Genomic DNA, 24,469 nt, shown 5'->3' on the forward strand with positions numbered 1-24,469 from the left:
TGTCATCTGCCATTTGTGCACCCAATCTCCCAGTCTTGCAAGGTCTTCTTTCAATTTCTCACAATCCTCTTTGATTTAACAACTTTGAATAAGTTTGTATCATCAGAAAATGTGATCACCTCACTCATTGTTCCCATCTCTAGGTCACTTATAAATATGTTAAAAAGTAGCAGTCCTAGTACACATTCCTGTGGTACTCCACTATTCACCTTTCTCTGTTGAAAAAGTTGACCATTTAGCTCTATTTCCTGTTTTCTTTCTTTTAACCAGTTCTCAGTCCACAATAGAACATTACCTCCTATCCTATGACTTTTTAATTTCCTCAAGAGTCTCTCATGAATTAATTTGTCCAACATTTTCTGAAAATCCAGATACACTATATCAACTGGTTCACGTTTATATGCATGTGTATTCATACTTTCAAATAATGTAGCAGATTGGTGAGGTAAGTCTTCCCTTGGCTGAATCCATGTTGACTTTGCCATTGAACTATGCTTGTCTATATGTTCAGTAATTTTGTTCTTTAGAATAGTTTCAATAATTTTTCCTGGTACTGAAGTCAGGCTCACTGGTCTGCAATTTCCTGGACCACTTTTTAAAAACCGCCGTTACATTGGCCACCCTCCAATCTTCAGAAGCATATCTGATTTCAATAATAGTTTACAGATTACTAACAGTAGATCTGAAATTTTTCTTTTTTTCAGTTTTTTCAGTATTCTGGGACGTATACAATCAGGTTCAGGTGATTTTCTATTCTTTAGTTTGTGAATTTGCCCTAGTACCTAAACATAGAAACATAGAATATGATGGCAAAAAAGCACCAAATGGTCCATCCAGTCTGCCCAGCAAGCCTATGGTAGCATCTGCTGCACCATACAGGTCAACCCCATCCTTAGTTTCCCAAACCGTCAAAGTCAGGGCCCTTGTTGGTTGCTGTCTGAGTCCAATTACCTGTTACCTTTTACCACTGAAGCAGAGAGCAATGTTATAGTTGCATCAAAATTATGAGGCTTATTGGTGAATGGTAGTAACAGCTGCATCAGCAAGTTACTTGTTTTCTCAGACTGTAAAATTCAATGTCCTTGTTGATTTCTGTCTGAATCTAATTCCCCTTTTCCTCTTTTCCCCCTGCTGTTAAAGCAGAGAGCAATAAGGGAGTTGCATTAACAGAGTGAAGGCTTATTGGTTTAGGGTAGTAATCGCCACACCAGCAGTTTACGCTATGCACCCTTTTCTTCATTTCCATTCTCTAGCTTTTAAGGATCCACAGTGCTTATCCTATGCCCCTTTGAGATCTTTCACTGTTTTACTCTTCACCTCCTCTGGAAGGGCATTTCAGGCATCCACCACCCTCTCCATAAAGAAATATTTCCTGATATTGGTTTTGAGTCGTCCTCCCTGGAGTTTCATTACATGATCCCTAGTTCTACTGATTTCTTTCCAATGGAAAAGGTTTGTCAATTTAGCATCATTAAAATCTTTCAGGTATCTGAAGGTCTGTATCATATCTCCCCTGCACCTCCCTCTACTCCATGGTTTACTTATTTAGGTCCTTCAACCTCTCTTCATAAGTCGTTTGATGGAGAATCCCACCATTATCGTCGCCCTTCTCTGAACTGCCTCCATCCTGTCTCTGTCTCTTTTGAGATGCGGTCTCCAAAACTGAATACAATACTCCAGGTGAGGCCTCACCAAGGACCTGGACAAGGGGATTATCACCTCCTTTTTCTAACTGGTCATTCCTCTCACTATGCATCCCAGCCAGCATTATTCTGGCTTTAGCTATTGCCTTGTTACATTGCTTCATCATCTTCAGATCTCTAGCCACTATCACCCCAAGGTCTCTCTCTTGCTTTATGCACAACAGCCCTTCATGCTCCATCACAATCAGCTCTTTTGTATTACCACACCCCAGATGCATGACTCTGCATTTCTAGACATTGAATCCCAGCTCCCACTCTTCCAGCTTCCTTAAATCACGTCTCATTCTCTCTACCCCTTCCGGCATGTCCACTCTGATGCAGATCTTAGTATCATCCACAAATAGACAAACTTTACCTTCTATCCTTTCCACAATGTTGCTCACAAAGATATTGAACAGGACCAGTCCCAACGCCAATCCTTGTGGCATTCCACTTAACACTGTTCTCTCTTCAGTGTAAGTTCCATTTACCGTTATACACTTTCTTCTATCAGGCAACAGGTTTGTAATCCACACCACCACCTTGGCACTCACTCCTAAGCTTCTCATTTTATTCACAAGCCTCCTATTCTGGACCGTATCAAAAGCTATGCTGAAATCCATGTAGATCACATCGAACGCTCTTCCTCGATCCAATTCTTTAGTCACCCAATCAAAAAAATCAATTAGATTTGTCTGGCAGGACCTTTCCCTGGTGAATCCATGCTGCCTGGGGTCCAGCAATCCTCCTAACTGTAGACAGTTCACTATCCTTTCCTTCAGCAGAGTGTCCATTAATTTTTCCACCACCGAGGTGAGGCTAACCGGCCTGTAGTTTCCAGCCTCCTCTCTGCTACCACTCTTGTGAAGCAGGACCACCACCGCTCTTCTTCAGTCTTGTGGTACCACTCTCGTTTCCAGAGATCCTTTGAACATACCCTTCAGCGGACCTGCCAGCATATCCTTGAGCTCCCTCAGTATTCTGGGATGTACTTCATCTGGCCCCATGGCCTTGTCCACTTTCAGTTTTCCTAGCTCTTCCCATACATTCTCCTCTGTATGTTCTGGATTTGCTAGGGAGTTAGCAATCTGTTCTGAATCTGATGCTTGATGGGAGGAGCAATCAGATGGTAGTTAACAATCCGTTCTGGATTTGTAGTTATATATGAGAGTTTAGGGTGAATCCTTGGACCAGTGGCAAATGACCACACCCCCAGGGAATGATCCCGAGAGGGACCACCGGTCAGGCTCAGAGTTAGGAGACAAACACACACGAGTTCTTTATTAGACAGTATACTGAACCACCAGAGATGGCAGCAGTGAGCTGGTAAGCCCGCCTGGGCTGAGATGAAGAGAGACTGAGATATAGTGAGTAGGCAGGGTATGCAGATGGTAACACTCACACAATGTCCCAGTGAAGCCCATGAGTTGGAAAGTATACGCCCTCGAGGTGCGAATACCTGGTTCCAGGGAAAGCTCAGAGAGAATGATGGTAACTCACTGATGTAGCTGATACAGTTGGTAGCGAAGACTTCCAGGCAGAGGAGTATACGAAGCAAGTCTGGGATCAGGGCCCTTGAGGAGTGAGTACCGGTTCCAGATTGTCACCTGAAAAAACAAGGAGAGAGCGAGGCCCCTGAGGAGTGGGTATCTCTGGTAAGTCCGAGGAGGCAGAGTAGCTTAGGTAGTGAAACCCTTTGCTAACTAGATGTGTTAGCAAATTCCAAGACCTTAAATATCCATCGCGGGTGACGTCATCTTCGGGGGATGCCCCTGAGGTTCACGCCAAAGAAGGAATAAGAAGCAGGGCCGCGCGGCGTGCACGCCCTATGGCAGCTGAATAACATGATGGGATGCAGCACCCAAGCCGGACCGGGGACGCCGGAGAGGACGGCAGGCAGACGCCGCGGTAGCCAGACATCCATCAACCGCAGGAGGAGTCACCAAAGAGGTAAGGAGGGCAGAGTGGAGACATCAGGCAGTGACAGTCATAACACTGTAAACGGAGTTTCATCTACTCCTCTTCCATCCACTGTCTTGTTATCTAGCGACAGTCCTTCTCCAGGGTGCTGAGGTGGGCACCCACTCGGACAGTAGAAATATTATCCTCCCTTGTGGATTCCATTACCATTTATTTGAACAGTGATCCTTGCAGCATATCCACTAGCTCCTTACTTCTGGTAGTTTCCGCAGAAGGAATTTTCCAGTCTACATCCGGCAGATTAAAATCTTCAACAATCAATACTTCTCCCTTCTTTTCCTCCTTTTGGATGTTCTCGACCAGATCTCTGCCTAGTTCTGCATTTGAGTCAGAGGCCTGTAAATCACTTCAGTAAAAATAGATGCACCATCATCTTTTTTTAGGACAGCTCATAATGCTTCTTCTCTACCCCACCTTCCTTGCAGTTCAGTTGCTTGGATATTGTTTTGATGTAAAGAGCAACTCCTCCCCCATTTCTGTCCGCTCTGACCTTCCTTAATAAGTTATAGCCCTGTATGGCTGTATCCCAATAATGAAAATCCATGAACCATGTCTCCATTACAGCAACAATGTCTAAGTCTGCCTCCACCATTAGGGGCTGCAGTTCTGGGATTTTATTGCCCAAGTTATGAGCATTACTAGTCATAGCTTTCAAATAGTTTTCCCTTCCAGGTTCACTGATATTTATTTCAGTTCCTATGAATTATCACTTTGAAATATCACTTCTGGTATGGGTATCTGCCTTACACCTTCCTTAGTAAAGGCCATTCATTTAATCTCTTCGCTATGGTCTTGTCCTACTTAGCACCCCTTTTACCCCTCGATCATCCAATGATCCAACTGACTCCCTCTTAGGCTATTTGTTTCAAATCTACCTGAAAAAGTTGTTATTATGAGGTTTTTTGCTTCCATGGCAAGCTTCTTTTCAAATTCTGTCTTTGCCTTCCTTATCAATACTTTGTATCTAAGTTGCCAGTGCTTATGCTGTTTCCTGTTTTCTTCATTTGGATCCCATTTTTTGAAAGATGTTCTTTTGGCTAGAATAGCCTCTCACCTCATAACCATGCTGGCAGTTGTTTGACCTTCCTTCCACTTTTTTTTAATGTGTGGAAAGATCTGGTCTGGGTTTCCAAGATGGTATTTTTAAACAACATCCGTGCCTGATGTAAACTCTTGATCTTTGCAGAAGCTCCTTTCAGTTTTTTCCTAATCTCCCTTTTGAAAGTTAAATGCTTTCATAATAGAGTTCCTTAGGGGTAGATTTTGAAAAACTGCACGATCGCGTACTTTTGTTTGCGCAGCAGGCGCAAACAAAAGTACGCTGGATTTTATAAGATACGCGCGTAGCCGCACGTATCTTCTAAAATCCTGGATCGGCGTGCGCAAGGCTGCCGATTTTGGGCAGCCGGCGCGCACCGAGCCGCGCAGCCTGCCTCCGTTCCCTCCCAGGCCGCTCCGAAATCGGAGCGGCCTGGGAGGGAACGCTCTTTTGCCCTCCCCTCACCTTCCCCTCCCTTCCTCTACCTAACCCACACCCCCCCCCCCCCGGCCCTATCTAAACCCCCACCCTACCTTTATCCATGGATTTACGCCTCCCGGAGGGAGACGTAAATCCACGCACACCAGCGGGCTGCTGGCGCGCCGAGACCAGACCCGGGGGCGGTTCCGGAGGGCGAGGCCACGCCCCCGACACGCCCCCTTCCGAAAACCCCGGGACCTACGCGGGTCCCGGGGTTCTGCGCGCGCTGGCGGCCTATGGAAAATAGGCGCGCCGGCGCGCAAGGCCCTGCTCGCGTAAATCCAGGCGGATTTACGCGAGCAGGGCTTTGAAAATCCGCCCGTTAGTGTGCAATGCCCTCTGGAATGGTGGAACCTTAGGGCTGTGGTGTGATTGGCGTTGCCTTGTGACCAAGCCCGTTAGGCCCACACAGACAGCTAGAGCTAGAGCTTCACTGCCTTTATGAACTTTCTTCCCTCTCCCTGCCCCCCCCGACTGTAGTCTTCCATTTGGCTTCATGATGCTGATTAGGCAATCTGCTTCCTTGCTACATCATTCTTCCGGAAGCATGATGCTATAGCATGGCTCTGCACGTGTGCTATTCCTCAGTGTTGCTGGTTATCATTGCCTTGGTTTACTGTATTCTCCTGATGCTTCTTGGGATGTGAATCAGATTGGGGTATATGGCTGCTAATATGGGCCTAGACCTGACATCTGGCTGCATGATACTGTCTGATTTTCTCATGGCACTATGGGACATATTAGCCAAGGCTATCGCAGGCTTGCGCTGTTAGCGCAAGCCTGGGATAACCTGCAAAGATAGCGCACGCCTGTGCTACCTAAATCGGGGCGGAGTCAGCCCCAGAAGAGGAGGAGTCGGGGCGTCACCGGGGCCGACTCCGTGAAGACGCCGTGGATGGCGAAAAGGTAAGGGCCTTTTCGCGTCCTACTTTGCGTCCAATAACTACACCTTCTATGGTGGCACTATTGGGTGTGAACCCGGCAGCGATCGCACCGCAGTGGTGCGATGGCTGCCGGCTAGCGCAGGACCGCCCCCCCCCCCCCCCCCCCCGCTTTGACCCCCGCCCCCCATTAGTGCAGTTTTCTAAAGTATCGCAGGCCCTGATATCGTAATCTGTCTTTTGTTTTTGTAAAAATTCCTTTCCTGCATTTGTGATTTTAATATGTTTACGGCAGATGAGTGCATACCTTTGCCAGAATCACCACTTTGATTTTTATCTGTTTAATGGGCTGGCCAGAGCCCTGTCACCTGCGTCATCTCTGCTTGTCTGTCTACAGCAAAAGCTCTGCCTCTTATCATTTCTGCCAATGGCACTGGGAAAGAAAAGCTGAGAGGATAACACAGCAAGTGAGCAAAGCTGCAGTTGATTAATGTGAATCCCTGTTGAACAGCTTGCTTTAAATGAAGCTCACTGTTACCAGAATGAAAACAAAAATCTTAACTAGTGAAGCAAGAAGATACCTATAAAGGCAGAAGACAGGCATATTGTTTAAAATGTATTTTCTGGTTATGGAAAATGCTGCTTTAAACCCCACACAGCAAGGTCTCACATTATTTGTTTGTTTGATTTGTCAATTATTTAGTACTCCGTTATAATGTACATAAATTATTGCAAAAGATAATGTGAAATGATATAGGAAAGATATGATGACCTTATTAAAGGAAGACACAAAACTCCAATTAGTGCCAAATAAAATGTTTTTTTACAGTTGGGAGGTCATGGCCTACACCGAAAGGTTTAGTATCCTTGCACCAGTCTAGTGAACAGTCCGATGCTGGTGAGCTGAGAGACAATGCATAGGCAAACACACACAAAAGGATGTGGTCATAAGGAGTTCAATTTTATAGCCTTGAGTTTAGGACTGTGTGTAGCTTTCTGCGACATAGGCACACACATTTACACATGCTAGGGAGCAGCTTTAAATGTTCACACGATCATTTACAAGCATATATTCAAAAAACTGAAAGTAAGCATGTAAATGACTTCCCTGCCCCAACATCATTCCTGGGATTGCTTTTTCAAGCATGCATATGTTCTGTGAAATCGCTTTTGTCTGTGCTTTCACAGTGCTACTCTGTATTAATTTTCAAAAAACACAATTTACGCACATAAAGGCTGTTGAAAATTAACCCATAACGGTAATTTTCAAAAGGATTTATATGAACAAACCCCAGTTTTTCTCGTCATATATGCTCTTTTATAAGTTACTCTTGAGGTTGTGTGCGTAAAGTAATTGGAGAAATGATTTCATGTATACTTTTATGTGCACTGCAAAGAGGCATTCCTGGGGGGGGGGGGGGGGCAGCAACTTGAGAGTGGGGATATGGTTTACACCCATATTTGCAATTTTCCAAAGCATGTGCATGAATATCCCTGCACAAAGTTACATCTGCTCAGGAGCAAATGCAACTTTGTGCATTGTCTGTTGGCACTGGTTCTGCATGCACCAGCACATTTTGAAAGTGGATATAGGGGTGTAAATCTGCTTTGAAAATTTCGGACTAAATTCTGCAGGTGTAATTCACTCGTAGGCTTTAGGCTATGCAGGCTGTTTGAACGTTACCTTCCCTATTCCTTCACTGTGCTTTTTCTAAATATCCAGACTGAATCAGAGCTATAATACTCTGGAGGGAAAGCAGAATATTAGGAAAAGTTCAACATGGGGGGAAAACACCATAACATGGCGTTTCTGTAGCTTATTCTGCTGTTTTTGATAAAGGATATCAAATACTTTTCCTGGTACCTGCAGCAGATTGGTCCTTTGTTTCCATTACATTGACGTTCCCCGGTCGTGCTCTTTCCTCATTTTCTTCTTCACATTCTATACTAGGACTGTAGTGACGGGGTTTCATTAACAGGGACTTCCTCTTGTTGACTAGATTTCCTGATGCCAGTTCCTGAGCTTTCCTCTTCTTAGATATCAAGCAGTTGTAAGAACTATATGGATAAAATATTAATAATGAGTTCACAGTACTTTTCAGCTTGAAATCCAAGGTAAAAAAGAGTTAATACAACTCCAGTCAGCTGTGGAACCAACAATGTGTAACCTCAAGTTTTAGATTTAGAAACAGCTTGAACAAATCTACCGGTATTTCTGTTTTTCAATTGATGCTTATAACATTTGGTCAATATTAAATTGTAATCCTTAATCCTGACTTAATCTATGCTGTTTTCTAAAGTGGACCTAAAACACCAGGAAAAGGATGTAAAATATCTGTATTGATTTATTAAGCTTGAGAAACAATATATGTATTTGATTTATTCTTGGATTTGTAAACCATCTTTTCCCAAAGTTAATCTCAAAAATATATCACCACTTACACTATAACAGAAGTTTATATCATCTATGGTCAATTTCTAGCCAGTTTAGAGATATATATTTGGAAACAAACAAATGCAGAAGATGTCAGCAGAAAAGGACCACTTGGTTCAGCCCATCTGCCCAATTGTTTACCCAGTCTGCCTAAGGATCTTACTGCATCTGTGTGGTCCTCTTCCTTTCTCTGCATGCTTGAATTCTGCCAATGTTTTTGCTCCTATAACTTATGTTGAAAGTCTCTGTCAGGTGTCCATCATCATCTTGACCAATCGGCATTTTCTTATATTGTTTTTAAGCAACATTTCCACAGCTTCATATGATGACCCCCTTGTTCTTGAGCTTTTCATTCTATGAAAAATAATACCTTCTGGTACTTTATAGAATGTTTGCATCATATTTGTCCTTTCCCTTCTTTCTTCTAGAAAATGCACATACTTAGCTTCTTCATTCTCTGTATATATAGATTATAGTGCAAGCCATGCACCATTTTGGTGACCTGCCTTTGAACTGTCATTTTGTAGATATGGTCTCCAGAACTGAACACAATGCTCAAAGTGGAGTTTCATCAGAGACCTGTAGAGAGGTAACATTACTTCACTCTTTATAACAGTGATACCTTTTCTTATACACCCAAGTATTCTATTAGCTTTCCCAAATGTTTTGCCATATCGACTGGTTACCTTAAAACTCATCAGAACTGATTATCTGCAGGTTTCTTTCTTGTTTGGAAACTACTAATTCTTTACCTCAAAATGCATAATTTTGTATATTAAAAAAAATTAAAATGTAGTTGCCATAGGTTTGATCATTTTTCAACATTTTTAAGTTATCTTTCAGATTATTTATATCCTGTGGCATGTCTACTCTGTTGCTTCCTTGCTGACATCATCAGTGGGCCCCAGGCAATAACAGAAGGCTTGAGAGGAAGGTGACCAAAATCTCAAGAAGTCCAGGAGCTTTGCCTTCCAGCTCCCTGAGCAAGACTTACTCTCCTGCACAATGTTCTGCAGCCGGCTGCAAGCCTGTGTATATCCTGCAGCATCAGCTTGTGTGATTGAGATAGAAACCCCACCCCCTCGATGACATCATCAGCAGGTCTTGCGAGATAAGTGCAGGCCTGAGGTGTTCCCTGTGGGGTATCATCAAAGAAATGGTAAGCCCCTTTGGGATACCTTTTGAGAGATTTTTGGGATCAATATTTTTTGACTCTTCTTCCACTGGTGTTGATTGGTGAGAATCCCCTGTTTTAGTCTATTAAGTAATATTACTTTATTCCTTGAGGTTTGTGATTTATTTCTTACTTTTTAAGCTTTGGAGTACTTATTTGGTAAAATTTAATTTAAATCATTTCAGGAGTCCAGTGGTGAACTTCTGGTATTTATTACTTTGCCAAGTGCCTATCCACTTCTGCTAATGTGTTTGGGTAATATACTTAGAGAGGTCAATAGAAGGGATAACATAATTAAAAACATAAGAACATAAGAAATTGCCATGCTGGGTCAGACCAAGGGTCCATCAAGCCCAGCATCCTGTTTCCAACAGAGGCCAAAACCAGGCCACAAGAACCTGGCAATTACCCAAACACTAAGAAGAACCCATGCTACTGATGCAATTAATAGCACTGGCTATTCCCTAAGTATAATTGATTAATAGCCATTAATGGACTTCTCCTCCAAGAACTTATCCAAACCTTTTTTGAACCCAGCTACACTAACTGCACTAACCACATCCTCTGGCAGCAAATTCCAGAGCTTTATTGTGCGTTGAGTGAAAAAGAATGTTCTCCGATTAGTCTTAAATGTGCTATTTGCTAACTTCATGGAATGCCCCCTAGTCCTTCTATTATTCGAAAGTGTAAATAACCGAGTCACATCTACTCGTTCAAGACCTCTCATGATCTTAAAGACCTCTATCATATCCCCCCTCAGCCGTCTCTTCTCCAAGCTGAACAGCCCTAACCTCTTTAGTCTTTCCTCATAGGGGAGCTGTTCCATTCCCCTTATCATTTTGGTAGCCCTTCTCTGTACCTTCTCCATCGCAATTATATCTTTTTTGAGATGCGGCGACCAGAATTGTACACAGTATTCAAGGTGCAGTCCCATCATGGAGCGATACAGAGGCATTATGACATTTTCCGTTTTATTCACCATTTCCTTTCTAATAATTCCCAACATTCTGTTTGCTTTTTTGACTGCCGCAGCACACTGAACCGACAATTTCAATGTGTTATCAATGTGTTAGCCTAGATCTCTTTCTTGGGTTGTAGCACCTAATATGGAACCTAACATTGTGTAACTATAGCATGGGTTATTTTTCCCTATATGCATCACCTTGCACTTATCCACATTAAATTTCATCTGCCATTTTGATGCCCAATTTTCCAGTCTTACAAGGTCTTCCTGAAATTTATCACAATCTGTTTGTGATTTAACTACTCTGAACAATTTTGTATCATCTGCAAATTTGATTATCTCACTCGTCGTATTTCTTTCCAGATCATTTATAAAATATATTGAAAAGTAAGGGTCCCAATACAGATCCCTGAGGCACTCCACTGCCCACTCCCTTCCACTGAGAAAATTGTCCATTTAATCCTACTCTCTGTTTCCTGTCTTTTAGCCGGTTTGCAATCCACGAAAGGACATCGCCACCTATCCCATGACTTTTTACTTTTCCTAGAAGCCTCTCATGAGGAACTTTGTCAAACGCCTTCTGAAAATCCAAGTATACTACATTTACTGGTTCACCTTTATCCACATCTGTTTGAAGCACCAACTTTTTCTACACTTTGCGGTGTTTGGTCGCTATTATCAGTTTCGGGCGCTGTCTTTTGGTCTGGCCACCACGCCCAGAACTTTTTCCAAGGTTATGGTGGTTGTGGCGGCAGCATTGAGAAAAGATGGGATCTTGGTACACCCATACTTAGCCGACTGGCCGATTCACGCCAAGTCTTATAAGAAAGTAATACTAGACCCAATCTCTTATAACATGTAACTAAATACATTAAATAAAGACCTGTTATATTTAGATGTGAATTGAGTGTGCCTTCATGCGATGTGTTTTGGCGGCAGAAGACTGACTACCCGAGCAAGCACAAGATAAGTGGCGGCTAAGGCCAATGCGTAAAAATTATTTTGACGAGCACGCAGAGTACGCAAACTTGTGGACATTAACATAAATCAACAACCAACATTGAGGTGCCTAATGATTTAGAAGCCATAACAAGGCTCATATACACGATAGCGGTACTTATTCAAGTTCGCATCGTATGAAGGCACACTCAATTCACATCTAAATATAACAGGTCTTTATTTAAAGTCTTATAAGAAAGCAGTCTGGTGACCAACAAGGTAATTTCCTTGCTGCAAGAGCTTGGTTGGGTGGTAAACTTGGCCAAGAGCAGTCTCCAGCCTTCTCAGTCATTGGAGTATCTGGGAGTTGACTTTGACATGAGGCTGGACAAGGTTTTTCTACTGAACGCACGGATCCAAAAGTTGATGTCTCAGGTGCATTAGTTGGTGAATACTAACTGCTCGATGGTGTGGAGCTATCTACAGGTGTTCGGTTTGATGGCGGCAACCCTGAAAGTGGTGCCATGGGCGAGGATGCATATGCATCCTCTTCAGCACTCAGTGCTATCTCATTGGAACCTGCAGTCTCAGGACTATTTGGTTCAGCTCCACTTGCTGATGGAAATCAGCTGGCTGCAGGAGGTTCATCTGAGAGAGAGTTTCCTTGTCCTCCCTGAACTGGTTGGTGTTCATGACAGTTGTGAGTCTCCAGGGTTGGGGAGCTCACTGTCAGGAACTCTCAGCCCAAGGAATTGGATGGCTGAAGAGCCTCTCTGGAACATCAATCTCCTAGAAGCCCAGGCAGTCAGGTTGGAATGCTTGCAGTTCAACCACAGTCTACTGGGTTGAGCAGTCCGTGTGATGTTGGACATCACAATGACAGTGGCCTACATCAATTGCCAGGGAGGAAACAAAAGTCAACAAGTGTTGCAGGAAATAGACCAACTTATGGAATGGGTGGAAGGACATCTTCAGATGATCTCAGCCTTCCACATCACAGGAAAAGACAAAGTATGAGCAGACTTTCTCAGCAAGGAGAGTCTGGACCCTGGAGAATGGGTGCTGTCCGCCAAGGCATTTCAGCTAATGGTGGAACACTGAGGCCTTCCGTCCTTAGACCTGCTAGTGACTTCTCACAATGTGAAGTTTCCTCGATTATTCAGTTGCAGGAGAGATCCGTGGTCCCTGGGCATCAATGCTCATGCACAGGTCTGACTGGAAGTTGAGTTGCTTTATTCCTTTCCTCTGTGGCCCTCGCTGGACAGGATCATTCGCGGAATCAAAATCCACAGGGGGCTAGTATTCCTGGTATCTCCAGATTGGCCCAGGCATCCATGGTATGCAGATTTGCGGAGAATCCTGTAGGAGGACCCACTGTTGCAGCAGAGGCCAGTTCTTCATGAGGATCTGGCTTGGTACTGTCTTATGGTTTGGCCCTTGAGAGGGCTTGCCTGTTGAAGCGTGGATATTCTTCTGCAGTGATTGTTACCTTTCTCCACATTCGGAAGTTCTCCACTTCTCTAGCTTATGTGCGGGTTTGGAGAGGAGTGTGCTGTTCTTCCTCATTTGGTTAAGATCCTGCTTATGGATTTTTTGCAGGATGAGTTGAATAAGGGATTGATCTTTAATTCCTTGAAGGTTCAGGCTGTGGCTCTTACATGTTTCAGAGGCACATAAGTAGTGTCTCCCTATCATCCCATCCTGATGTGGCCTGTCCCTTGAAGTGAGTGAAGAACCTTTGGCCTCCCTTGCAGTTGCTGGCTTTTTTGTGGAGTCTTAACCTGGTGCTGGATTTTTTAGCGAGCCCTATGTTTCAACCATTTCTCCTTGCGGTTATTGACCCTGAAGACAGTGTTCCTGGTGGCAATATGTTCTGTGCATAATATTTCTGAGTTGTAGGCCTTGTCTTGCCAGGAGCCATTCCTTCAGGTGACTCTAGGGGCATTGCAGTTGCGTATACTGCTCCAGTCTTCTTGCCTAAGGTGGTCTAGGAGTTTCATTTAAATCAGTCCATTTCTCTGCCATCCCTGGATAAGGGCAGCAACACAGAGGAGTATCGCCTCCTGCATTCCTTGGCTGTTGAGGCTTGTTGTGCGGTATCTGGAGGTTTCTGAGCCTTTCTGAAAGTTGTATCATATGTTTGTCCTTCATGGTGGAAGGAAGCAGGGTGAGCCACCTTTGTGGACTACAACAGCTCACTGGATTAAGGAGGTGATCACGACTGCATATATGGATGTTGAAAAGCTGTTGCCTACTCAGGTCAGGGCTCATTCCACTAGAGCTCAGGCAGTGTCATGGGCAGAGATTAGGTTGTTGTCTCCCATAGACATTTGCCGACCTGCGACATGGTCCTCCTTACACACCTTTTCCAGGTTTTATCATCTGGATTTGCAGGCCTGAAAGGATGCAACCATTGCACGTGTGGTGCTAACTGGACTGCAGGCAGCCTCCCACCCTGTTCGGGAGTAGCTTTGGGACATTCCACTGGTCCTGAGTCCATCTGTCTACACACTAGGAAATGGAGAAATTACTTACCTGATAATTTCGTTTTCCATAGTGTAACATAGAAACATAGAAATGACAGCAGAAGAGGACCAAACGGCCCATTCAGTCTGCCCAGCAAGCTTTCACACTTATTATTTTTTTCATACTTATCTGTTACTCTTGGCCCTTATTACTAACTCTTTGGTTATAGTTACCTTCCACCCCCACCACTGATGTAGAGAGGAGTGCTGGAGCTGCATCTAAGTGAAGTATCTAGCTTAACTGGTTTGGAGTAGTAACTGCCGCAATAAGCAAGCTACTACCACACTTATTTGTTTACCCTTCCTGTGCAATTCAGACTTTGTTGGTTGTTGTCTGAATATAAATCCTCTTTTCTTTATTCACCCCTGACGTTGAAGCAGTGAGCTGCGCTGGATATGCATTCCAAGTGAAGTATCAGGCTTAACTGATTCGAGGTAGTAACCACCGTAACAAGCAAGCTACACTCTTGCTTATTTGTTTACCCAGACTATGTAATTCAGTCCTTCAGGCCGATTCAGTAAAGTCAACGGGAGAGTGGGCGAATGCCCGCTCTCACGGCGCGTGCACAGGCCACTAGCCTGTGCATGCGATGCAGTATTTAAATTAGGTCCGGCGGCAGAAACGGGCAAAAGGAGGTGCTAGGGACACTAGCGCGTCCCTAGCGCCTCCTTTAGGCCCAGAGCAGCGGCTGTCAGCAGGTTTGACAGCCGACGCTCAATTTTGCCGGCGTCGGTTCTCGAGCCCGCTGACAGCTACGGGCTCGGAAACCAGACGCTGGCAAAATTGAGCGTCCGGTTTCCGACCCAACAGCCGCTGGCCGACTTCAATTTTTTTTTTTTTTTTACTTTTTTTACCCTTTGGGACCTCCGACTTAATATCACCATGATATTAAGTCAGAGGGTGCACAGAAAAGCAGTTTTTACTGCTTTTCTGTGCACTTTCCCAGTGCCCGAAGAAATTAGTGCCTACCTTTAGGTAGGCTCTAATTTCTGAAAGTAAAATGTGCGGCTTGGCTGCACATTTTACTTACTGAATCATGCGGGCATACCTAATAGGGCCATCAACATGCATTTGCATGTTGAGGGCGCTATTAGGGTTCGGCGGGTTGGACGCGTGTTTTTCTGCCCCTAACTGAATAAGGGGTAAGGGAAAACGCGCGTCCAATGACAGGTTACGTACTGTATCGGCCTGTTTGTTGGTTGTTGCCTGAATATAAATCCTCTTTTCTTCTTTCCCCCTGCTGTTGAAGCAGAGAGCTAGGCTGGATATGCCTTGAAAGTGAAGTATCAGTCTTATTTGGTTTGGGGTAGTAACCGCCGCAACAAGCAAGCTTCTCCCCCGCTTTTTTGTGAATGCAAATCCTTTTTTTCCACATTTCCTCTTGCCGTTGAAACATAGAGCAATGTTGGAGTCGCATTAACAGTGAGTATGTTTATTGAATAAGGGTATTAATCTCCAAGTAGTAGCTGTCATTCCCGCAAGCCACCCCCATGCCTCTTCTCTTCATTCATATCCTCTAGACTTTAAGAATCCACAGTATTTATCCCACACCCCTTTGAAATTCTTCACAGTTTTGGTCTTCACCACTTCCTCCGGAAGGGCGTTACAGGCATCCACCACACTCTCCGTGAAGAAATACTTCCTGACATTGGTTCTGAGTCTTCCTCCTGGAGCTTCAAATCGTGACCCCTGGTTCTGCTGACTTTTTTCCAACAGAAAAGGTTTGTCGTTATCTTTGGATCATTAAAACCTTTCAAGTATCTGAAAGTCTGTATCATATCACCTCTGTTCTTCCTTTCCTCCAGGGTGTACATATTTAGATTCTTCAATCTCTCCTCATAAGTCATTCAATGCAAATCATCCACCTTTTTTGGTCACCATTCTCTGGACCGCCTCCATTCTGTCTCTGTCCCTTCAGAGATACGGTCTCCAGAACTGAGCACAGTACTCCAGGTGAGGCCTCACCAAGGACCTGTACAAGGGGATAATCACTTCCCTTTTCTTACTCGATATTCCTCTCTCTATGTAGCCCAGCATTCTTCTGGCTTTAGCTATCGTCTTGTCACATTGTTTCGCCAACTTCAGATCATTAGACACTATCACTCCAAGGACTCTCTCCTGCTCCGTGCACATCAGCCCTTCACCCCCCATCGAATACAGTTCTTTTGGATTTACACACCCCATATGCATGACTCTGCACTTCTTGGCATTGAATCTCAGCTGCCATATCTTCGACCACTCTTCCAGCTTCCTTAAATTCCATCTCATTCTCTCCACTCCTTCCGGCATGCCACTCCGTTGCAGATCTTAGTGTCATCCATAAAAAGACAAACCTTACCTTCTATCCCATCCGCAATGTCGCTCACAAAGATATTGAACAGGACCAGTCCCAACACCGATCCTTGCGCCACTCCACTTAAACACCGCTCTCTCTTCAGAGTAAGTTCCATTTACCATCACACATTGTCTTCTGTCCATAAACCAGTTTGCAATCCAGGCCACCACCTCGGCACTCACTCCTAAGCTTCTCATTTTATTCACCAGCCTCCTGTGCGGGACAGTATCAAAAGCTTTGCTGAAATCCAATAGATGACATCGAGCACTCTTCCTCGATCCAATTCCCTACTCACCCAGTCAAAAAAGTCAATCAGATTTGTCTGACAGGATCTTCCCCTGGTGAATCCATGCTGCCTCTGGTCCAGTGATTCTTCCGACTGTAGATAGTTCACTCTTCTTTCTTTCAGCAGCAACTCCATTACTTTTCCCACCACCAAGGTGAGGCTAACCGGTCTGTAGTAACCAGCCTCCTCTCTGCTCCCACTCTTGTGAAGTGGGACCACCACCGCTCTTCTCCAATCACTCGGCACGACTCCCGTTTCTAGGGATCTATTGAAGAGGTTATGCAGTGGAGCTGCCAGCACATCTCTGAACTCACTCAGTATCCTGGGATAAACCTCATCAGGCCCCAAGGCTTTCTCCACTTTCAGTTTCCCCAGCTCTTCCCATACATTCTCTACTGTAAATGGAGTTACATCTACTCCACTCCCTTCCATTTTCTTGTTAATTAGCGACAGTCCTTCTCCAGGGTCCTCTTTAGTGAACACCGAACTGAAGTATTCGTTTAATATTTCTGCCATTTCTTTGTCTCTCTCCACACATTGATCCTTTTCACCTTTCAATTTCATTATACCACTTTGAACATTTCTCCTTTCACTGATGTATCTGAAAAATGTTTTGTCACCTCTCTTTACCTCTTTGGAAATCCTTTCTTCTGCTTGACTTTTTGCCATCTTGATTACTTTCTTTGTCTCCCTCAGTTCTACCAGATATTCTTCTTTGTGCTCCTCCCTTTGGGATCCTTTATATTTCTTGAACGCTGTTCTTTTAGCCTTTATTTTGTCAGCCACCTCCTTTGAGAACCAGATCGGTTTCATTTTTCTTTTGCTTTTCTTTACTTTTCTAACATATAGATGAGTTGCCTTGGTAACTGCTCCTTTTAGTTTTGTCCACTGTTGTTCCACATCTCTCTTGTTCTCCCAGCCTTCTAAGTTCTTCCTCCAGGTAATTCCCCATTTCATCAAAGTCTGTGATTTTGAATTGCAAACCTCTGATCTTCATGCTTCTTCTCCGTATCCATTTTGTGATATGAAACCATACTGTTTGATGATCATTGGTGCTGAGGTGGGCACCCACTTGGGCATCAGAGACATTATCTCCATTAGTGAGCACTAAATGGAGTATAGCTCCCTCCGTCATGGGTTCCATTACCATTGTTTGAACAGAACCCCTGGCAGGGCATACACTATTTGTCTACTATTTTTAGATTCTGCATAAGGGATTCTCCAGTCTATACCCGGCAGATTAAAGTCTCCAACGATCACCACTTCTCCCTTCTTTCTCATCTTTTGGATGTCTTCAACCAGATCTCTGTCGAGCTCTTCCTTTTGATTTGGAGGCCTGTAAACCACTCCAATATAAATGGATGCCCTATCATCTTTTTTTAGGTCGGCCCATAGTGCTTCTTCATTGCCTCATCTTCCTTGCAGCTCAGATGCTTGGATATTGTTTCTGACATAAAGAGCCACTCCTCCCCCTTTCCTATGCTCTGTGTCCTTCCTTAACAAGTTATAGCCCAGTATTTCCATATCCCAATCATGAGATTCTGTGAACCATGTCTCTGTGACAGCAACAATGTCCAAGTCTGCCCAAACTACGAGCATTTATGCTCATAGCTTTCCAGCTTTTCTCATTCAGGTTACTGCTTTTCCTGGACTCCTTTTATGACTTATTTAGTTGAGTTTTGTTATCCACTTCACCCTTTCCCTTTGCATTTATGCAAAGGAAAAGATTAGTGCCTCTGGTGACAGAGTCACCCAGCACAATGAGCTTTTTCCTTTGGTTACTGATCATTTTATGGAATATCTGTATGCATTGGGTTTCTTCTTTCTTTTCAGATAATACTTCAATCTCTTTCTCAAGAACTTCTTCAGTATTTAATACAGATAAGGCTTTTTGTACTTGTTGCACTTGATACAGTGTATGTCTCCGCATCACAGGTCTAATTCTACCAGAGCCCACTTTATTCCTGTAGTTTTTTTAGTTCCTTAATGCCCTGTGTGAATGTGTGTGTGTGGGGGGGGGGGGGGCAGTAGACTTGTGGGCTGCACAGCTGTCAAGAATGGGTGTCTGTGGGTCACAGGTCTTATCCTACCTGAGCCCACTGTAAATCTCTTTTTCCTTGACTTTTGGTTTTCCTGTGGTAATGGGGAATTAATTCCTGAATAATGTAAAGTGGGTGAGACTTTCTTTATTGAAGCTAATTCAGCTTTAACTTCAGCCAGCTCCTTTTTTAGATGGACTCAGCTTTCTGCCCTCAGCTGCCAACTGATTGTATCAGTAGTCCTCCTGGGAAGATATGGATCCATTACTAGTAAGTGTTCATCCAGTCCTAGCTTGGGGCACCTATGTTCTTACTTCAGTTCAGTGTTTATTGTTGGTTGAATACAGATATGATTGACTATTTTTAATCAAGTTTATTACTAGTCTGTCCACAGTTGCTTTTGAAGAGAAAACTGGCAGGCTGGGGTTACTGCAGGAGTATTAATACTATGAGGTCAGCTTGCTCCGTCTCCATCTGCTGGCAGGGGTGCATAACCCACTGTCCTGAGTCCATCTGTCTACACTAAGGAAAACAAAATGATCAGGTAAGTAATTTCTCCAATACACATAGAGGTGGCAGACTGGATGATTCCAGCTGTGACCTCTAGAAGTTTCTGGAAGGTACAAGTAGCCAAAATGCCAAAGCAGTAGTGAGCTTGATGTGTTCTAACAAAGCATTCCTATCTGTTGGCATATGAACAAACTGGCTTCCTTTTTGAATCTGTACCTCTGCACAAATTTTTTCTCTGACAGATCCAAAAACTGTATCCTAGTCCTTTATACTCTGTAAAGAATACCTCCTTCTCCTCCTCTTCTGTTCTATCTCCCTCCTCAGCTGTTGTGCCTTAAGTATCTATGAGGCTACTAATCATTTTGAAAAGATTATTTCCACCTCTGACTCCCAGCCCCTAGTAGGTCCCAGTATGTCCCAATAATATGCACTCCCATCCACCCCTTCCAGTATAGCCCTGTATTTCCTGGTTTTCCCCCAATCTGTCCCAGGTACCTCCAGTATGGATCAGTATGTCCTTTTACCAACCAATATGGCCCAGTTTATCCTAAGTACACTCACCCCCACCCCGGATGACCCAGTCGGTCCCAGTGACTCCCCCTATATGACCCAAGTGTGTCCCAGTTATCCTCTAATAGGTTCTAGTCTGTCCCTAGAACACTGCCTTCCACTCCCTAGCCTGCCCCTGTACTCACCTGGAGAAGATAGCCTGCCATCGCCAAGTTCAAATTCTAAATGAAAGTGATGTTTCTATAAATGTACTTGCTTAGTTTTGATGATGTTTTCGTGTATGTCACTTTAAAATAATTAATTATCTGTGTACATGCAAATCATACCCTTTTTTACACATCACCTTTAACTCGCAAATACACATATACACATGTATATGGCTCCATTTTAAAATATGCATTACGTGTGATCGGGCCACATATATGCACATATGGCCTTTTTTTCACATGTAAGCCTTTGAAAATTCACCTTTTATATTATTGCAATGCATTATATATAGGATTGTCTATTCACTTATGTTGGAAACTCCAGCTTATACAGAAAGTAGCTGCTAGAGTACATACAAGGTTGAGGTCAAGGGACAGAACTAGCAGAAGAGGTAGAGGCCATCACTTTGGCAGATTCTAGGCAAGATCAGGACAGATGTGGAGGACAGTGGTGGGAAAAGGGTTGAGAAGACAGGTAAAAACTTGGGGGAGGGAAGTAATTGGTGTTGGGTTGCATAAGGGATGTTGTGTCTGCATCTATCTAAATTGGATGAATCTGTATAGGGCAGACTGGCTGAACCATTGTGGTCTTTATCTGCTATCATTTACTACGTTACTTCAGTTTTGAGAGACCCCAATTGACTACCTATACAATATCGGTGCATTCTAAAATGTTATTGTTGATCTTTGCAGCCTTGAGAGGGAAGGGTTCTGCCTAATTAAGAAACAACTAGCATAGTATAATTGTGCTCTGGCTTTGAGATCAGCGGTTTGGGCATTTCTCACATACTCCATCTTTGGCCTTAATGCAGTTAGAGAAGACTAGAAAGACATTATCTTCTTTCATGGCTCCTTGCTGATGTGTTGCCTAGGGAGATTTGCCTTGAAGTAGACTATCTTCATTTTAGAAGAACAGTAAAATCCTAACTTTTTAAGTTAGCATTTCCAGGTCTAAATCAGTTTTAAGTACACTCTGAGACAGATCATTTTTTACTATATTATAGCATTTTTACTGAAAAAAAAAAAGAGCAGTTCTCAAATTGAATCCAAAATATGTTTCATTAACTCATAGTATGTCATTATTTCACATACTGAAAATGTAACAGACAATGCAGCATATCACTTCAGTATGGTTATCTCATGTTATTGACTCTTATAGTCGTCTGTAGTATAATGAAAAAATGACAATCGTAATGTATTGTAATGTATTGTAAATCTTAAGCATTCCCTTTCATTCTTTCCTACTCCTCTCTTTCTAGCTAGTATTTCTCTCAAGGCAAATTTAAGATCTATAATTTTGATAATATTTCTTATCCATAAACATACTGTTATCTAGGTGTTTAAGGTACCCCAATTAGTTTGTTAAATACTAGACATATTATTTAACTGCTCTTCTTGCTCATCTCATAAATTCGACATGTAAGAGTTCTGATGCTGTTTATCAATGGTCTGCTTGTTGTTCATGGAACACTGAATCAGCTGTCAAGGTTATTTGGTAATTTAAGGTTCATAAAAATGCGTGTCCCTCTTGATATAATAAAAATGCTCTTGTGAGCAATTTGGGTGAGGTTTGATTCTCAGCTTTGCCCAAACTACAATTGAGAACATTTAGAGGAGAAAGAGTTGGGGGAGGAGTGTTGGCTATGAAGGAGACTGAATGAAGGTTGACAGAAGATCTCTGAGAAGAAAGAGACTTTTTCTGGTAGAGGAGTCCATTATTAAATGCATATGTTTGGCAGTAAGCGAGAGGAGAAACAGGGTACTTAACTGTCTTCTAGGTGTACCTGCCTATTAGAGGGAAAGTAGAGTAGGAAATTGGAATAAGTGCAACTTCCAAACAAAGCTGAATCCACTCTGGGCCCGTTAATTGGGTGGTGAGAAATATAAGTCAGGAATCTCTGCATTTTCACAGCAGGAGTCCACACTAACATACTTCTGTTGAGAGAGAGAGAGAGAGGAGAAATACCATGGAGCCCAGTCACTCTGGCTTTCTGACTGCAACACAACTTTTCAATATGGTCTACATTTGAGTTTCTCCCTCCCTGTAGTGCCTCCCTGGCCTGTTCCTCAGAAAAGATTGTATCAGTGACACGTTCAACTAGGGCCTTGGTCATAAGCAAATGCCAGTAGTCACAAATGGGACTCTGCTATATCATGATCTCTTTTCGGACTAGGTTTCTGCTGGTGTGGCTGGTTGCTGCAGTGTTGCTCCACAGCAGGAGCAGCAGCAGCAGCACAAGGTTCACTGAGGAAACTAGCTTTCGAGCTTCAAGATGTGGATATCCTGTGAATCTGCTGGAGAAACTGAGATAACTGGGCTGTCTGCAGCAGAAAGACATGGATATATACATAAACAGAATTAAACTGTACTGCAGTTGCTAGTGTATATAAACTAGTAAGTTACAGAAGACTAGCAACAATGTCATAAGATAACTGTGCTGCATGTATTTTGAGAATATAAAATAGCTTATCAGGGTAACAAATTGTACAGATTTCATGATAAGAAAAATACCAGTAACACTGGAGGGCTTTTTTTTTTTTTTTACATGTTATATCTATCCCAAACTTTCTTTCCTTAAGAACTGATTCTTACTTTAGACCCCACTCTTAAAACTCAGTTTCAGTTCATTGTAAAGATAAGTATGGCATTAGAGGTATTTTATTATCTCAGTTGAGCCATTCAGAAACATCATACAATTTTTACTTATGATCTATCTTTTTACATCAGCAATACCTATTTGACAATTTTTATTTTAAATATTTTGTTTTTAGTATTCATATGTCACATCAATTTTTGTTCTTCATTCTTAACACATTTTCAATCAAAAATCACAGAAGACAATAGCAGTATAATTGCAGTGCCCATCAATGGTTTTCTATTACCTAAACAAATGCAGATTCTTACTGTTTGTAATTATATTTTATGCTGAGAGTGGTTGTATAGATAAACCATCTCCTTGTTACATAGTATTTTTTAAAGGCATAAAACATGAGCCAGTGTCTTTTTTTATTATTTTTTTTACTTTCCTTAGATGCCGTTTCTTTTTTGAAGTATATATTCTTAATTGTTTTTTTTTTAACTTTGTCAGGCCGATGCAATACCGTGCGCTGGCTGCAGTGCATGACTGAACCCGCGATTGGATGTGCAATTTGGATGCGCGTCCTTAACCCTTGATGCAAAACAGGGGTTGGTGCGTCCAATCACGCGTGTAGGTAGCACTCATCATATGCAAATGTTTGTTGATGAGGCTATTATCTATTCCCCTCCATGAAAAAAAAATGTGCGCCGGACATGCACATTTTTACTCGCCAAAATGAATGCTTGCTTTTCTCTACTTCCTCCGATAATATTGTGGAGATAGTAAGTCAGAGGAACTAAAAAATTAGAATGTCCGGGGAAAATAAATAAATAAAGGTACCAGTGGTCAGATTAGGAAAAGGGATGCTCAATTAATGAGCGACTGTTTTCCTAACCTATGCCTGTGCACAGGTTAGGAAAAGGGATGCTCTAAAATTGAGCGTCCATTTTCCTAACCGGTTGACAGCCACTTCTCCCGGGCACTTGCAGCTGAGCAGACCCAGGAGGTGCCCAATTTCCCCTAGCGCCTCCTTTTTACCATGGCACCTGCCTTATTACTGTATGCATGACCTTACTTATCCCTTTTTTGACATGCAAAGTCACTCAGGTGACCTGATTTAAATATTAAATCGGTGCGCATTAAGGGAGTGGGGCGCTCAATCATGAGCGCCTGTTTAATGCGCACCAATACTGCATCGGCCTGTGCCTCACCTGAATTACTTCACAATGTATACTTCTCCATGGGCTTGATTTACCAGTTTGAGGTGTGGCAGAAAGCTGTTTCAGAAGGTTGTGAAATAAAAAAAAAGTGATATTCAGAACTGTAGCAAAGGCAGCACTGGAGGCCAAATAGTGGTAAATTAGGTGATAATGAGCATATAATTAAGTAGTAGGGACGTGTCTGGTGGAAGACATAGCTGCCTTATTACTATATGCATGACCCTAATTATCCCTTTTTTGACATGCAAAGTCACTTAGGTGACCTTGGCCCCACTGGAAAAGATGTGAATGCATGGACTGAACATGCATGGGCTATGTCTGTACAAACAAAGGACAAGAGACCAAAACTTCTGCCCACATTTAAATCTCCACTTCACCTGTTTTACTTCTAAAATGCTTATGGTTTCGGGCAATATGGGAACCCCAGTACTCACACGTGAAAAATGTCATCTGATGGCGCCAATCAAAGCAATTTCCTACACCAACAGTTTTGGAAACTTGATTCTTCTGAACCAGTTGCCAAGGAACCAAGCAACTACACTTCCAGCTGCTGCTGCCCTTTTTCAAAGCTCAAAAACAAAACTGAATATAAATAGAGGTAGATGGGTTGTGTGATTCAATTGTTGCATTTGGCGGTCTGCAAGCCACTTATCTCCAGCGCTGGGAAATGCCTCCATATGGACAT

At 43.0% G+C, this 24,469-nt stretch overlaps 1 protein-coding gene across 1 annotated transcript in view; it reads right to left on the reverse strand.

Moving 5' to 3' along the window:
- ST18 (ST18 C2H2C-type zinc finger transcription factor) overlaps positions 1 to 8,778 on the reverse strand; it is a 367,593-nt gene extending 358,815 nt beyond the window's left edge. The window contains exons 1-2 of the mRNA XM_029587185.1: positions 8,660 to 8,778; positions 7,927 to 8,120 (exon numbers count right to left, since the gene is read on the reverse strand). Coding sequence (XP_029443045.1) covers positions 7,927 to 8,120; positions 8,660 to 8,778 — 313 coding nt within the window. The remainder of the gene's footprint in view (positions 1 to 7,926; positions 8,121 to 8,659) is intronic.
- Between the last annotated feature and the right edge of the window lie 15,691 nt (positions 8,779 to 24,469).

This window comes from Rhinatrema bivittatum, chromosome 2 (genome assembly GCF_901001135.1).
Source record: "Rhinatrema bivittatum chromosome 2, aRhiBiv1.1, whole genome shotgun sequence".
NCBI classification, from domain to species: Eukaryota; Metazoa; Chordata; class Amphibia; order Gymnophiona; family Rhinatrematidae; genus Rhinatrema; species Rhinatrema bivittatum.